We start from the raw sequence: 17,886 nt of genomic DNA, 5'->3' as shown, positions 1-17,886 counted from the left end.
TCCGATAACTGAATGCTTGTATTATTTCAATTGTGTAATATATTATACATGTAATATAATTATTCTCACAGTATGGACGACAAGTATACATATGGATTCAGCAACATATCCACGATAGCAAAGAGGGCAGAGGAAAATTATACGCGACCGACACGTGACACCGCCCAATCTACAAACATTGATACCTGAAACGCTTCGAATTTATGATTTCAAAACCTGAATTCTCAATGTATACCTAATCCCGAATTAACGGGGTACACAAAATATCATCTAATAATTATTAAGTAAAATACAGGAATACACACACAGACAGCTACACGCGCGCGCGCGCACACACTATAATATACATTATATACATGTATATAATGTATATATAAATAAAATCAAAGGAAAAGAATGGAAATACAGTACAACGGACCAAGAATATTGGGAATCAAGCTACAAAATTTCGATCCCGCAATACTTTTTCACATTTGTTATAATCTCTTTAGCAGCTGTGCTCCTCCATGTAAATATTTTTCTACTTCGAGTATCGATTTTCAGATTTTGGTAGTTATTTCCAGACATCGTGGACTCAAAATTGTTTTTACCAATTTTTTCCCCACCAATTTGAAAACCAAAATAAAATTCAAATTGTCTCTAAGACAGAAACTTTAGATGCAACTGAAATCAGTGTTACACTGCAATACATTGTATGCAGTGTGTCTCATCCTGTGATTACAGATGCATCAACGTGAACTTTGAAGGTAAGAAGAAAATGTTGAAACAAAAAACAAAAATTCACCAAACAGTCTTAAAAGCTGTGATTATAGTTAATTAAGTTGAATCTAATTGAAAACTTCCCGCTTAAGGTTATAAAAAAGAGATCTACAAATCTCAATTAAAGCAAATCAATAATATACATTTTTAAGCAATTATAGTGCAGCATGATTTCAATTAAGGTTTTGAATATACTTTTCATCCAATTTTGATGCATTGAGACTCATTTGGTTCGTGAATTATTTTTTCACAAATGGCGAATAAACGGATTGTTCTGAAGTTATTATCGGGCATACTCTGTTTATTTGAATATACGTTCTTTCTGTTAACTTGTTCACATAAATTTCAACTCAGTTTTTGTAATAAACATTTTTTAATGACATTTTTCAACAGACTATACGCCATTTACGTGATTATCATGAACCCAAAGTTTATAAGGATTACATATTTCAAATATAAAATGAGATAAATACACATGTTTATATAAGAAATACATGTATGTACTATGTATGTATGTATACATTACACACCCAGGCGACTAGTTACAAACGTGATTACAAATCGTGTGGCTCAATAACATTATATTGTAATGTATTATGTATCATGAAAATTTTTATAAAATTTTATTATCGCTCTACCATAGCTACATATACCTTATACAATATATAATGTACACATTACATATAATGTATATTTCACCGTATATATTATACCATATATACACGGCAATAACGACCAATGATTGTACGACTGGCTCATGTGACGCATGCATTATCGATTCGCGCAAAATATTGTACATGACAAGTTTCGAGGGAACGATCAGAAAAGGTATTATAAATGAAGACATAATTTAAAGAAGGTTAAAAAAAATTTGAATGAAAACACAAAATGAATGGTAATTATATGTAACTGATCGCTGTGTGTTTTGTACAAAATACAGGAATTAAAACGCTTATATGTACATGTCTATAAGTGTTAAGTATTATAGTATCAGGATAATTAATTATTGTATGTGATCAATTATTGTATACTATTAATTATTGTATGCTGTAAAATTATACCGTTGTAATTAAGTGTTAAAATTTATGTCAAATCGTGTACTAATATATTGGTTATACACATTTTTTAACCACCTATTCATGTTATATGTGTATATAATCAATCCAAAGTTTTTGAGACGAGTTATAAATTATTTACACTTGCAAGTTCTCCTTTAATTATTATTATTATTATTTTTTTATGTGCAGGTAATTCTACTTATTTTTAATCGGTAATATTTTAACCTTTCACTTTTTCGAATATCTTCAGTCGGCCAAAAAAAAACTGGTCCGTTATTATTTTCTCTTGCATATAATAGACCAAGTACTTCAATCCCTGCGCATTCCCACATAGCATACGATGATCCATGTATATACATCACGTGTTCGTAATATGACAAAAACGTCGGGTACGTCTCATGTATATAGGTAGAAGATACAGTGCATACATATACAGATATGAATATTCAATGTTCATCCAATGAACATACAAAAAGTGTATACCACAGTCAGATTGTCACACGCACATACCCAGAATGTTGCGCTTGTACATTCTGCCTACATTCTTTGGCGAATGTACATATCACGTGCATGATATGTACAAACCAGACATATCCGAATCAGTCTGTACCTCGGTCATACCCAGAATGTTGCGCTAGTACATTCTGCACACATTCCTCACCGAATGTACTGTAACGTGGCATTTTAGATGCCCGTTACAAGGGGCTCCTTAAACCCTGGGCGGAACTAAGATTTAGGAACTTCCGAAATTGAGTCACGAAGTCTTTGCAAAAGAGCGCCTGGACTAGAGTCACGCATCCGAAACTACGAGAGGGGACACCTTAGCGAATAGTGTAAGATATTTCAGGTATTTTGTTTTTTTTATTTTTCGAGCTACGAAGGCATCAGGCAAGAAGTCGGCACCAAATTCCAGGAAATTGTGGATTGGCGGACTAGCGACAATTGCGAGGGAAGAATGTCGAGGCTGCGGAGGGGGAGCCGACGCACATCCCCGCATCGCGGGAATCCAAGGTGGATGCGTTTCCCGCTGGCGGCCGGCGCGCCGCAGCCTCTTCCCCTTCCCCCGCCAACAATTAACTAGCGAACTTGCGACGGACCGACTAGCGATGAGGGAGCACCACGCTCACCACCAAGACCACATGGAGCTGCGCGGAGAACGAGAATGCGATCTACTGCTAATAAAGGTGCGCGTCGAGTTGCGCAATCGACGAAATCAATGACGGATCGATTATTGCGTATTCTTGTGGGTATGACGTCACATATGGGATGGCGTGTCGAGATCCGTGTTGCGGCAGGTCGTAGGTTCTTGAATCCACTCTAGTTTTGGCGGTCGTGATAAGTAGTCACGTTTTGGAAAGTTCCGCGAAGTAATGGAGTCGCCCAAAAATCGCGAGGGGAATGGAAAGGGGGTTGCAAGGATGTAGAAGGTAAGCGCTGCTTCTATCCCCGCGATTGAATTTCGCGCATAATTACGAAAAGGCTTGCCAAGTAACGGATAGCCGTTTTGGATTTGCGTTGTAGAAAAGTACACGAAATTCTTTTGCCGATTCTTTTGCTTGATGACCGTAGCCTGAGTACGCGTGTTAGGGTAGAGTAAATTTTGAGTTCTTGAGAAAGTTAAGTAGAGTCACGGGTTTCAGTTGAGTCTCTCTCGTTTTTGAAATCAAGTATAGCCGAATTCCGCTGTACCGGGTCGAGCCGCGTTATCGGGTTTTACAGTGTCACCTCTCGAGTAGGTCGGGCAGTGCCGAATTGGAGTGCTTGGATTAGCGAATAACGTTTTCGAGGATTTTGAGAAGGTTTGATTTCGGATGCGTTGCGATAGCGAATAGTTGAGCTTAGGTTTAGTTGATTGACATTTAGATGATGTGAATTGAGTTGTATTACCTTGAGATTGTGTTTAGTTGAGGTTACATTTAGGGGTACTTGCGCTTAGTTAAGTTGCCGTTTGTTTAAGATAGTGTTCAGTCGAGTTCTGGTGATGTATAGTCGAAATTGCCGTTGCGTTGAGCAGCGGTTGAGACGAGAAGTTCGAGTATTGAGTTTTGGTTGCGTCTGAAATATAGTGGCGTTGCGGATTGGTTTAGTTGAAATAAGCTTTAGGTTAAGTCAAGTTGTCACGTTTAGATTTAGGGCAGCTCGTGGTAGCGTCGAAGCTACGAGTCGGGTGAGATCTCGGGTGAGATTGAGGACGCTGTCTGTTCGGTAGCCCGACAGCGCACCGTCGAGAATGTAGTTTTAGTTTCGGTTTTGAGCAATTATCGCTATGGAGAAGAAATGGCGAATTTGCATATTGAGAATAGCGTATGGAGATTTTGTAATTGTTAAGTGACATTTCAGTTAGGGAGCCGCGAGCTCAGTAGGGTAAGGAATAGTGTAGGTTATGTGTAATTTCCTGTTTAATTTTACAATCGCGACGAGTGACTTTTGCATTATTTTTTTTGTTTTTGTATCACTGCTATTGTGAAATAGAAGATTTTACTTCACTTCTTTTGTTAAGTAGCGTGTGTATTTCGAGTATCTTTCTCTCTCCAAAAATTACCTGCCCCCCCCCCCCCCCCCCCCCTCTCCGCGGTACTGAGCTATCGAGCATATGCTCGAGGTATAGCGCATTAATGATTTCTAGGCGTGTTGATCACGCCAGGTGCCCAACGAAACTTCGCGATATTGTTTTAGATCGAAGGTACATCGTGGACACCAAATTATTGTGCACGCGGTAAGTTCTCGGTCATTTTCTCCGAGTGACCGAGGGGCGGGAAAAATCCACGTCACAGAATATATTATGCGTCAACGTACCAACAGAAAAACATAAAAGCAAGCAAACAATTGTTCAATTTCAATATTGATGTCGATACAGGCTGACTATTTTATATTTGACTGAACTCAAAACTGTAAAATGCTACGCTTATGGCAGTTACATGAATTTACGATGTTGATTGGCAATTTTCAGGTTTTCGCCTTTGATGGACGTACTGCAATTTCAGAATACTGCCTACCATATCTTCTCAGAACTGTGGCCGGACAATGTTTCCAATCTGTCTCTGGCGCCTAACTATCTCTTATGAATTCGAGCATTTTTTTTTTTGGTACAATTAACCAAGGGCCAATAACATTCATCTTTGGTCCACACGTACCATTTGTTCGGTACAGCTTCAACTGAATCCTCATCTTCGAACTTAACAACCAGGCATGTTCCAGCAGACTCTGAGCTTTTGTCTGTTAGCACCACCATCATTGATTCCATCGTTTGGCACGAATGTATATTATTGATTTTTGTCAAACAAATTTTGTTGTAATGAAGACTCAAATATTTGCATTGATATTATGTCTATACATATATATACTATAGGGTGGTCATGAAAAAAACATTCATCGTTGCTGCTTCCCAAAATATCAGTCGTTGATAAAAAAAAGAAAAATTAAAACATCCGCGCAACCTCAAATCTGTGACTTGAACGGAGCTCTTAAAAACAAAAATATTGACGTAATTAAAAAAATAGTTGGTTTTCATTGATTAAGAACATATCATCTTTTCCAATAATCGAAAAAAAAAAATATTGTTCATACAATTTATTTCCATGGTTGCACTGCACAGAAAAAAAAATTGGAAACTGCAGATACAGTTATTAAAGTTGCGACAAAGCAAAAATGAAAGAACGGATTTTCGAACTTTTACTCTGGCTCTTCAGACGTCCCAGAGAGAGAGCAGTACGCTGGGTGGCCTGGTCAGAGGCCTTGAAGAGAAGTCTGAAATCCCACGTTATAACTCCCTCCCCCCCCCCCCCCCCCCCCCCCCCCCTAAACGGAATGTGGGGCTGTCAGAGCGCCAGCGCTGCATCCCGCGAGCCAAACTCTTCAAGGTGACCGCAAGCTTAAGATAACCATACGCCGTTGAGCGGTATTCATCGAGAGGCACAAAAAAAACCAAAAAAAACTTTTAGCGGTCTCATGAACGGACGTCTACCCGCCGTTGTTCCGATGTCTGGGCCTCCGGGGATCTCCGCCAGTTCTACTGGTTCCCAGTCGTACGTCAAGGTTGTCTAGGGGAGCCCTCCACTTCGCCACCGGACCTGAAACTTCGATAGAAACCCGCCACCAGGACCCCGGGGAAAGAAAGCGAAACGCCATTTATTCCCTTTTACTTGGTCTTTAGTTTTGGTGCACACTTATCTGCGTCTCCCGGGTCGGCCCCGGTCCTGGCCCCGGCTGGTCGTCGACGCGATTATCCGCAGCCGCAGGATCTCCATTTCCACAACCAACCCCCCGTCGTCCCTCGCAACTTGGGGGGTCGACGGGACGACTTCTCTCGCAACTGGGCTTGGCGGTGGTACCCTCCTCGCTAATCCGGGGGGTGATGATACCTGCCTCGCAAACAGGGAGGGTGGTGGTGCGACCTCCCTTGCTACTGGGGTTGTTGGGGTTGCTGCCGGTGACCAGCAAGGGGGTCCTCTGCTTGGCCTGCTGGGTTGGTCGTAGCATCTGGGGCAGGTGGTCTCTATACATATATTTATAAGCGCGATAGTGAGTAGCGTGAGGCTAGGTAGAGATGAGAGGACAGGACAGTGACCATGATATTTATATAACAACTGTGGGAGAGTCAGCGAATAGGAAAAATAGAGAGAGGTGGTACGCCGGACGTAACAAAGGTAAGTATTAATAGTGTTATGTGAGTATCTTCGTGAATTTGAGAAACCAGAGATGATCCGGGTCGACGTCGAAAAGAAATCCAATTAGTCCAGTTTGAATAAACATGAGGTCTATTCTGAAATGTGTCTCTGCTGTCAATTTTTTTACAGCTCAATTGGATGCCTAGAAACGTATCCTGAAAAATGTGAACAATTTTATTGACGACTTTGCGAGAGAAAAATTATTAAAAATTTAAAACGCTCTATTTCGACTATATCGTTTCATTTATCGAGTTTAGAGAAAAAAGTTTCAGACAAAAGTTGTAGAACTTGTCGTTTTCTATAAAATTAGTCTCATATAAAAATTACGTACCGTTATCGGATTAGCGCTAAATGGGAACGGATGAAAAATTCGATACTTTTGTTATACAGTGAAACCTCATACAGCTTACCTTCACACAGCTTACATGGGCGGCATAATGGATTGGGTTGGGGCGGTAGCGCAGGGCCGGCGCTAGGCATGTGTAGCTGATACGTCTATTACGGGACCTCAAGAATTTTTAAAATTTTGTTTCCTTTCGATATTGAAAGTTCATAGTAAAGTATTGAAATATTTTCAACAACTTTAATATGCATTTTACTTTAAAAATAAAATTTATTATAAAATTACAACATTTGAGTTATACAACAAGAGTAAATTATTTTTCTATGATTAATAGTAATCATATACAGATGTCAGATTGTAACAGACACTTTGGTTAAGAAAGCGTGAAATCACCTACAAATCGTGAAAATCAAACTGGGGGGCAATGAAACACATAAAATCATGAAATTTTGGAAAAAAAGACTACCCAAACTAACACTAAAATGATGAAACATTTTCATAATTATTATAATGTGTAACGTGGCAGTTCGGTTAGGCCTGCCCGTTACAAGAGACTCCCTGAACCCTGGGCCAGATCCCCGAATCAGGGTTTAGAAAATCGAGTCGCGAAATAATCTTAGAGAGCGCCAGAACTGGAGTCACGCACCCGAGCTTCGACAGGGTCGAAATAGCGCATTGCGACCAAGATATTACAGGCTTTTGTTTTTTTTCTATTTTTTTTTGAGTTCACCGGCTATCCTGCAGCGACCAACTCCGACGCCGAACATCTTTCGAGGCAAGGCGAAACCGCGGAGATCTCGCGGAAAGGACACCGAGGCTGCGGAGGGGGATTCAACGCAGATCCCTGCAGCGCGGGAATCCAAGGCGGTCGCAATTCCCGCTGGCGGCCGGCGCGCCGCAGCCTCCCCGCTCACCCCGCCTACGCCCAACCAAGGCAACCGCGAGAAACCAGCTAGCGACGAGGGAGCACCACCCCGCCCAACCCCAGGACTACGTAGAGCTGCGCGGGAGACGACATCGCGATCTAGCCTTAAGTTCTGCGCCGCGTAGCGACGACAGGTGCGCGGCAAGTTGCGCAATCCCCAAAATCGATGACCGATCGATTGTTGCGCATTCTTAGGGTGATGACGTCATGAAGGATTAGCGTGACGAGATCGGCGTTGCGACCATTCGAGATCACTCTAGTTATGGCGTTTAACGAGTACGAGTAAACATAGCGATCGTGCGTTTTTTTGGTTGTGAAAAATTTGAGGAAATAAAGTGATCGCGAGGAGAATGGCCGCAAGAGACCACAAGGGAGTTGGCCCTTTTGTCGCGTGGATGTGGAGCGGTAAGCGCTGTTAACCTTCTTGCGAGAGAATCTCGAGAGATCATTAGTAAAGGCTTGCCGAGGACGGATAGCCAGTGAGGATTGGCGTTAGCGACTGTACTCGAGATTCTTTAGCCGATACATTTGCTTGGTGACCGTAGCCTGAGTTGCGCGTAAGGAAGTAGCGTTAATTTCGGGGGATCGAGGAGATCGAGTCGAGTCACGGGTTGAGCCGAGACATTATTGCCTCGAGTTTGAGTGTATCTGAAATCCGTTACACGGGGTCATTTTACTTCATCCGATACAGCCTCCGTTCTCGTGTAGGTCGCGAGCAGTCTCACGGGGAGCATTCGAATTCGCGACCGCGTCCCGCCGTCGCAGAGAAAGTGGAGCTCGGGTGCGCGCTAATAAAAATATTCGTTCCTAGAGGAGGGTCGCGGGTGCCGCGACAAGCCTCGTTTCAGTTTAGTTTTTTTTCTTCATTGGCATAATCCGTCAGTATTAAGTTGGCGATTAGCGCCGTTCTGTAGAGGACGATCGCGAGCGGCGCGTCGCGTCCGATTTTGCTTTTGGGTTTTTTTTGTGTGTAAATTAACGGTCACGAGTAGTATAGTGACTAGCGCACGTAGGCCTTAGAGGTCTTCGGGATCCCTTCCTATTTTTTTTTTCTTTTTTTTATTGATTATTTTGTTTGCTCGTTCTTTTTTTTTGTAAGCTAAGCGTTTGCGTTTGGGATCGCGAGGACAAGCGTCCGCAGTATTGTTATTATTTTTAATTTTTTTTTGTATTATCACTATTTTGAAATATACTGTTTAACTTTCTCGCTGCTTTGTGAAATAACTTGTCGGCGTACGTGTGGCGTATCTCTTTCTATCTAAAAATTACCCCTCCCCTCTCCGCGGTGCTGAGCTACCAAGCATATGGTCACGGTATATCGTATTACCGATTTCGAGGCGTGTTGACCACGCCAGGCGCCCAACAAATTTCGCGGTATTATTGCAGGTTCAGGGGACATCGTGGACGCCAAATTATTGTGCACGCGGTAAGTTCTCGGTCATTTTCTTCGAGTGACCGAGGAGCGGGAAAAGTCCACGTCACAAATTGGCGCCCAACGTGGGGCCTTCGCGAAATTTCCGCTGTAAATTTCCGAGAAAGATAGTGGCGTTGCGCGCTTTGGAAATTTCGAATTAGTAACGGATAGCGCTCGCGTAACGAAAACAACAGCGGTCGGAGATTACGGGAGAGAGAGGTCGCGCGACACTTCGGTTAAGCGTGTTGACGTTTGGAGTACAGCGAGACAATTTTGAATACAGAGTACGAGAATAAAATTGTATACAAAGGGTCGCGAATAACACCGAAACTTGCGATTCACGACTCAGGCTACGAGTTGACGAATATACCGGGTGATGAAGAAGTACACCGCGTATATTCGCACCTTACATTTCTAATACTAGGGATAAGATCGCCTGCTTTTACCGCGAATCTCTTGTGTTCAAATCTCCCTCTCTTGCTCCCCACCGTCAATCGATCTCCAGCGCCGTCGATCGCGCTCACGCATGGCTAACCAGTACTGCGTTCAAAAAACTAGCTTCACGGCGCTCGGCGCGAGGGAGGTCTGGAGCTGGGACCACGGAGGCTGCTCCCCCGGCTCGCCACGTTTTACCTTTTCTCGCTTGCACACAGTAACTTTTGCTATCGCATCACGTTTTTGCTAAATCTGCTAATTTCTCACTAATCTATCGCTATATCGTGCTAATATCTTGCTAATAAATTATATTATGTAATTAATTGCTTGCTTTAGTTTACAGTTTCGAAATCTTTGAGTTTTCTGTGCTTCAGTGGTCGGATCATCGCACCGCATGTGCTTAACCTGCAATCCGGCATGCTTTTGCATAACCTCGCTTACTTATCAATATCTAATTAAATATAAGCCGTGATAAATAATAATTTAATGTGATTAATTAATTAAAGTAGTTATAAATAAACGATAAATAAAACAACGAAAGTTGTTCTATTTAATTAAAATTAAGCTACCCGAATCTCCAGCACTTTCAGTTACTTTTTCTAGCTACATCAGCCTATACTTCACATTTTTTGGTCCTTCGAGCCGGATTGTGGTAGCTTAACTTAATTAAACTTAAAAACTAACTCGAAATCAGTGACTCTTGGTGCGTGATTCAACGTTGACGCATTGCTGAGTATCCGGAAGTGATACTGCGTTGACGGAAAGGGTAACTTGGGACCCTAGTGCGAAAATTACCCTGCGAAAAGCGCGTGTGTGATTCCCAGTGGGGTTTAACCTCTCCAAGATCACCATTCAAGATCATCGCCAATCAACCTCGCCTACTGCTAGCTGCTCAAGAGGACTGCCAACACTCTGTCAGTTCTTTCCAATTACTTTTGTCAATTTTCGTTAAGCTTTGTTTTTTCGCCCATTTATTCTTTTTCGATAGCTTTCAGAGTTTTTCCACGATGTCCGCCAAGTACTTTATGGCTCAGGAGTGCCACATGACCTACCTCTCCATCCTCCACAACGAGGTCGACTCCGGAGACATCTCTACCTGCACGATCTTCGACGCGGAGATTAAGCTCGAAGCGCTAGAGGCCACCTGGAACAAGATCGCCGATGCGCACGACAAGCTCATCGTTTGCAAAGACATTGATGCTTCTCACGCCTACTTTAAAGAAGGCAGAAACACTATGGCGCTTCAGCGCTACACCTTGATCAAATTCGCTCTCAAAAAGCACAGCAACGAGCTTGAACCTCGCTTAGCACCACTCTCGCCTCACAATGTCACCATGCAAGACAACGCTCATCATCATCGTCCACAACTGCCCACGATTCAGCCTCCAAGATTCAACGCAGAGCTCTTGGAGTGGCAGTCCTTCAAGAACAAGTTCACGTCAGTTGTCAGTAAGGACGGCATCAGCGAAATCGACAAGATGCACTACCTGCTACAGAGCGTACATGGAACAGCATATTCTCTCATCGCCAATGTGGATATCACCGCCACCGCATTTGCAGACGCCTGGCAAGCGTTGACCACGCGCTACGAGAACAAACGCGTCCTTATCACTGCACAACTGAACAAACTGTTTAACATCCCCAAGATGGCTTCGTGATCTGCCCAGGAAGTCAATACTCTAATTAACACTACCAACGAAGTGCTGAACTCCTTGAAGTCACTCGGATCGCCCGTCGATCAATGGGATCACCTGCTTGTCCACTTTCTTACACACAAACTCGATCCTCAGACGCGTGAAGACTGGGAGCTGACGCTTGGATCTGCCGCTGATTATCCAACGCTGGAGAGACTCAAAGCCTTCCTCATTGGTCGCGCTCGAGCCCTCGAAACTCTGGAAGACAAACCTCCAGTCAAGCAGAACCCCAAGTCGAACTCCAAGGCCAACAAGAAGTCCCCGAGTGGTAATAAAGGCACGCCAGGCACAAAAGCATCTACTGCGCATGTCCACATGGTCAGTGCGTCGCCGCAAAATACCTGCACTACGCCTGCGCAGTCCTCTACGCCGCACACGCTCACAGTACAGACTCCCGCTACACAAGCGAGACCTCAGAGTCCCTGCTCCTGCTGTGGTGCACCGCACTTTGTCGTCTCGTGCCCGTCGTTCCACAATTCGACACCAAATGAGCGTCATCAGCAAGCTCTCTCCAAGAATCTGTGCCTGAACTGTCTTGGATTACACGCACTGGAAAACTGCCGCAGCAAGAAACGCTGTCGCCACTGTCAAGCTGTGCATCATTCAATGCTGCATGACTCTCAGCATCTCAACCCAACAAGAGCTCCAGCAGACGCAACTGCGCTCTCACAAACGTCAACTACGCCTCAAACAAGTCAGACTATGTCAGCATGACTATCTGACAACCGCAACGCCAACTCTCAACTCACTCTCTCGCCATCGTCATCGCCTATCGCCGCAACGCTACTATCAACGCAACAATCTCGCTCTGCGTGCAACGCAGCTACTTCACCTAGACCAATGGTGCTGCTAGCTACTGCACAAGCTCTTCTCATCTCGCCTACTCAACTTGCACATCCAGTACGAATGCTGATTGACCCAGGCTCAGAACTCACGCTTATCGCCCAACAGCTTACTCTCCTGCTCGGTCTCACGCTCTCTGATTCTCGCATTCCAATCATTGGAATCGGAAGCGTGCCGTCAGGATCAACAAAGGGTACTGTTGAAATATCTCTACGCTCTACGCACTCTGACGACCAGGTCAATCTCCACGCGCACGTATTGCCATCTCTCACTGTCGAGCTACCTCCAGTCACTATCTCCAGTCAATCCTGGCCTCACATCGCCGATTTGGATCTTGCTGATCCAGAACACCTATCACCAGGTCGAACTGACATACTCGTCGGAGCAGACTCGTATGGACTGATAATGTAGCCTGGAGTAAGAACTGGACAACCAGGTCAGCCTATTGCGATTCAGACAATCTTCGGATGGGCTGTTCTTGGACCTGTTACTCAATCGCCTCACTCAAGCCTGCGCATCAACATCATCTTATCTCTAATTCACATCTACACGAGCCTGTAACAAGATTTTGGGATGTCGAGGAAGTTCCATCGACTCACCAGGAATCTCTCAGCGCTGAAGAAGCTGAGTGCGAGGCTCACTTCATCTCAACGCACTCTCGCGACAGCTCAGGTCGCTACATCGTGCGTTTGCCATTCAAATCCAATGCTCCGCCTCTTGGACACTCGAAAGGCATCGCACAACGCTCGCTAGCTCGACTACTAAATCGCCTATCGCATCAACCTGAACTTCATCGACTGTACCAAGACTTCCTCAACGAGTACGAGTCTATGGGTCACATGGAGAAAGTCCAGCCTCAAAACACTTCCACGGACGGCTATTACTTGCCTCATTACGGCGTAATGCGCAATAATAAGATCCGAGTAGTGTTCAACGGCTCCTCCAAGACCACTTCAGGCTACACGGTCAACGACCTGCTGCACACTGGTCCTAAAACCCAGAATGACATCTTCGACGTGCAGCTCTACGTCAGACGTCATCACTACATCTTCACAACAGACGTCGTGAAAATGTTTCGCCAAATCTCAGTGCATCCAGTCGATCGCAAGTATCAACGCATCCTCTGGGTTGACGAGAATTCTTGAATCCAGGAGTATGAGCTCACGACAGTTACCTACGGTACCAAGCCTGCTCCGTACCTCTCAGACCGCGCACTGCAGCAATTGCTGCTCGACGAAGGCCATCTGTTCCCTCTCGCAAAGGAACCCTTCGAACAAGGCAGCTACGTTGATGATATTACTGGCGGTGCTGATGATCTCGACTCGCTAAACGCCATCGCTACTCTAGTTGAAGAGATGTGCCTACGGGGATGCTTCCCACTGTCAAAGTGGAAAAGTAATCACCCGGACTTCTTTAAACTTCACTCATCTCCATCATCCTGCTCCGAGACTCATGAATTTAGCGAGTCATCCTCCAAGATAGTGGGTCTCGCCTGGCAATGCGCTCCAGATCTGCTCAAGTTCACCGATCAGTCAGTACAAAGACCAGCCATCTCCAAACACACAATCCTGTCTGAGACAGCTCAACTGTTTGACCCTCTAGGGTTAATATCACCAGTTGTAGTTCGTGCTAAGGTGCTGATGCAGGATCTGTGGCAAGAAAAGGTGGGGGACGATCAGCTCACTCCGCAGATTATTCATCGCTGGACGACATTCTGCCAGAAACTCTCTCAGCTCTCGCTACTAGCAATCCCTCGCTGGCTGCAACTTCGCTCTGACGACACGGAAGTCGAAATCCACGGCTTCTCGACGCATCACTAGCTGCAATGGCAGCTGTTGTCTACGTCAAAGTCTCAACTCCCGGGGAATCATCAAAGGTGACTCTGGTCTGCTCCAAGACACGAGTTGCGCCCCTGAATCGCCTAACAATACCACGATTGGAGCTTTCAGCTGCACTGCTCTTATCAAAACTCATCAAGCGAGTTCAATCGACTCTCCAACTCAATCATGCTCCTGTTACCTTGTGGACAGACTCCTCAGTATCCCTCGCTTGGATCAACAGTGACGCAATGCGTTGGAAGGAGTTCGTGAAGAACCGGGTTCAAGCTATCCAGACCACTACACCTGATGCCACGTGGAAGTTTGTCTCAGGGAAGCACAACCCCGCAGACTGCGCCTCTCGAGGCTTGACACCCTCGCAACTCATCACACACAATCTCTGGTGATCAGGACCTGACTGGCTCACTGAATCACCACGCCTCTGGCCTTCGTTCGCCGCTCCGACTGATCAACCAGCTGATGACGAAGTTCGACCAAGTGCTGTACTCACCACGACTGCTCCGAAACTACCGTTTGAAACTTTATTCGACAAAGACATCAGTCTCACGAAGCTTCTACGCATCACAGCTACAATTCAACGCGCAGCAGCATGTTTCAGGCGAACACCAGCATCAAATCTCACAGCATCACCGCTGAACCCAGCTGATCTGCAATTCGCGCTCACGTTCTGGATCAGAGCTACGCAGCAAGTTCACTTTGCCAGCGAAATTCGTGCAATTTCCCAAGGCAAAGCACTCGCAAAATCGCATCCGCTCACCAGACTCACCGCCTGGATCGATCAAACCGGTCTGTTATGAGTGGGTGGACGCCTGCAAAATGCTCAGCTGGAAGAAGATGCCAAAAATTCTCCAATTCTACCCCGAGAATCGAGAATCACTACGCTCTGCATCTTCAACGCACACACTCGCACCATGCACGGTGGTACGCAGCTCACACTCAACTACGTACGCCGATACTGCTGGATACTTGGTGGTCGCGCTCCTATCAAGCATCACATTCATCACTGCGTCACCTGCGCCAGGATATGCGGAATACGCGCTCAACAACGCATGGGACAACTTCCAGCTAGACGTGTCACACCATCACTTGTCTTCGAACACACCGGAGTCGACTACGCAGGCCCAGTGTCTCTCAGGTTCTTCCAGGGGCGTGGCACGCGCTCATACAAAGCGTGGATCGCAGTGTTCGTGTGTTTTTCAACCTCTGCTGTTCACTTGGAGCTTGTCACCGATTACACCGCCCACGGTTTCCTGAAAGCCTTCAGACGCTTCACTGCACGACGCCGCATCTGCAAGACGCTCACCAGTGACTGCGGAACCAACTTCCAAGGCGCCTACGTCATCCTGAAACGACTGTTTGCTGGTTCCACCAAAGAATCAAAGCATTTACAGCAACTCATCGCTAATGACGGCACCAAATGGAAGTTTAATCCACCAGGAGCTCCTCACATGGGTGGCAAATGGGAAGCTGCCGTGAAATCCGTCAAACACCACCTCTCTCGCACCAACTCAGACAAGATCCTCACGTACGAGGACTACTCTACGCTACTGACTCAGGTTGAAGCAGTGTTGAACTCTCGACCCCTCAGTGCTCTGTCCGAAGATCCAGACGATCGCATCGCCCTTACGCCTGGACACTTCATCCGAGGAGCAACTCTCACCACGATACCTGAGCCATCACTTCTCGACACGCCTCACCACCGACTATCAAGGCTGGAAGAAATTCAACAAAGGTTCCAACTGTTCTGGTCTCACTGGTCAGACGCCTGCCTGAAATCTCACCAGACCATCTCCAAGTGGAACACCACATTCCACGACATCAACGTCGGATCGCTCGTCTTACTCTCAGACGAACGCTATCCACCGTCAAAATGGCCGTTGGGACGCGTCACGCACATTCACCCAGGCAAAGATGACGTGACGCGCGTCGTCACCATCGAGACTGCTACATCGACGTACACGAGACCTATACTCAAGTTGGTACTCCTTCCGATCCCGAGGCACAAGGAAGATCTTCAAGATGTCCCTTCAGCTTCATCTCAACTACTTCTCCAACGAGCGGAGAAGGGGGGAGAATGTTCAAATCTCCCTTTCTTGCTCCCCACCGTCAATCGATCTCCAGCGCCGTCGATCGCGCTCACGCATGGCTAACCAGTACTGCGTTCAAAAAACTAGCTCCACGGCGCTCGGCGCGAGGGAGGTCTGGAGCTGGGACCACGGAGGCTGCTCCCCCGGCTCGCCACGTTTTACCTTTTCTCGCTTGCACACAGTAACTTTTGCTATCGCATCACGTTTTTGCTAAATCTGCTAATTTCTCACTAATCTATCGCTATATCGTGCTAATATCTTGCTAATAAATTATATTATGTAATTAATTGCTTGCTTTAGTTTACAGTTTCGAAATCTTTGAGTTTTCTGTGCTTCAGTGGTCGAATCATCGCACCGCATGTGCTTAACCTGCAATCCGGCATGCTTTTGCATAACCTCGCTTACTTATCAATATCTAATTAAATATAAACAGTGATAAATAATAATTCAATGTGATTAATTAATTTAAGTAGTTATAAATAAACGATAAATAAAACAACGAAAGTTGTTCTATTTAATTAAAATTGAGCTACCCGAATCTCCAGCATTTTCAGTTACTTTTTCTAGCTACATCAGCCTATCCTTTATACTTGCTTGTGTCATTTTATTTTCTTTTGTTATTGTTTTTGGATTTCTGCTTCCCTTTTGTTTTTCTTTTGTTTTCTGCGATTTCGAAATATTTTTTTCTTGTTTTTTTTTTGTGTGTTTCAAAGACGGATTTCAGCATCGCGGTTGATTTTTTTTTTGTTTTGTTGCTGGTGCGACAACACTTTTTTTTTCAGCCCGTCTTTTTTTTTTTTTTTTTTTGTTCTGTTTTATTTTGTTTACGGTATTTCTTTTGTTGGCGCTTTTATTCGTCATTTTGATATCGCTAAGGGTGTAGAGGTGATCACACCAATACGAGAAAGCATCTCTCTCACGTTCTGCTGTGGCTTGTGGATAATAGCGAATTAATTTAACAAGTTTCACGGAAGGGTCCATATTGGATACCCTGCTTGCGCTCAGACTCTAGCTACGGCTTTTGTCTTTCGCTCCGAATAGTTTGATTTTACGTGCTTCTGCTTTCATCACTGTTCTTTGCTTTGCGTGCTTTTACTTTCGTCACTGCTCTTCGTTTCGCTGGTGAAATCAACATGGCGGAGGTAGCCGTTGGCGCGTGGTTATACGACATGACGAGCGATGAGCTCGAGTTAGCATTAGCGACCGCGAGGGTGAATTCCACCGGTAATTTGTTGGTACGTCGCGACCGTTACGTGCGACACCTCTTGCATGCGCGCGGGGATCTGACCGTCACGTGGGAACCTGAGGACGAGGATGTCTTCGCGGGGTTGGCCGAATTAGCAACCGCTGCAGAACCAGGGCGTGAACAGCCCCGAAGGGCTAGCGATTCGCGGCTGTTAGAACCCGTCAATATCACCATCGCGACCCGGCTAACCACGGTAGCAACGACGAGTACGGTGGTGAGCGTAGCCGTCGCCTCGGCGGCTATCACCACCTCGGCGGTGTATGGTAGCGCCTCGCGGCCGATCGCGTATCAAGTTCCGACGCGGATACCCTTCCACTCGATGCCGTTTTCGATGGCGAGCGGGGCCCAGGAGCACTGGGGAGAGGCCTCCCTAATCCAAGGGCAGCGACAGGGGCACGAACAGCCCTAGTGAATTCCACCCGATTGGTAGCAGGGACGTCACCTCTGCGGGTCGACTTCCGGTCGCTACCGGCCGACCCCTCCACAATTCCTCGCGACATGGCGGCCGCTGCCCTGCCAGCTTGGGCAGCGGCGACGACGTTCTACCACCTCCAACCAACCCAAGGCCTGGAAATAA

The 17,886-nt window shown here is 45.6% G+C and overlaps 3 protein-coding genes across 6 annotated transcripts in view; all 3 read left to right on the top strand.

The window, feature by feature from the left end:
• The window catches only part of LOC124186190 (GTP-binding protein Di-Ras2), a 331,250-nt gene extending 329,377 nt beyond the window's left edge, over positions 1-1,873 (top strand). For all 4 annotated transcript variants that reach the window (XM_046577673.1, XM_046577676.1, XM_046577677.1 and 1 more), the window contains one exon: positions 72-1,873. The gene's annotated coding sequence lies outside the window, so the exon portion shown is untranslated. The remainder of the gene's footprint in view (positions 1-71) is intronic.
• A 10,732-nt stretch (positions 1,874-12,605) lies between these two features.
• LOC124187044 lies at positions 12,606-13,958 on the top strand. Its single transcript, XM_046579289.1, has 2 exons — positions 12,606-13,202; positions 13,290-13,958. The coding sequence occupies exons 1-2, from the start codon at positions 12,606-12,608 to the stop codon at positions 13,956-13,958; spliced, it is 1,266 nt and encodes a 421-aa protein (XP_046435245.1).
• A 929-nt stretch (positions 13,959-14,887) lies between these two features.
• Positions 14,888-16,126, top strand: LOC124187043. Its single transcript, XM_046579288.1, has one exon. It carries the CDS (start codon positions 14,888-14,890, stop codon positions 16,124-16,126), a length of 1,239 nt encoding a protein of 412 aa, XP_046435244.1.
• The last annotated feature ends 1,760 nt before the right edge of the window (positions 16,127-17,886 follow it).

The sequence above is a fragment of the Neodiprion fabricii genome, chromosome 7, assembly GCF_021155785.1.
Source record: "Neodiprion fabricii isolate iyNeoFabr1 chromosome 7, iyNeoFabr1.1, whole genome shotgun sequence".
NCBI lineage: Eukaryota > Metazoa > Arthropoda > Insecta > Hymenoptera > Diprionidae > Neodiprion > Neodiprion fabricii.
This window is presented reverse-complemented; position numbering and strand designations above follow the sequence as displayed.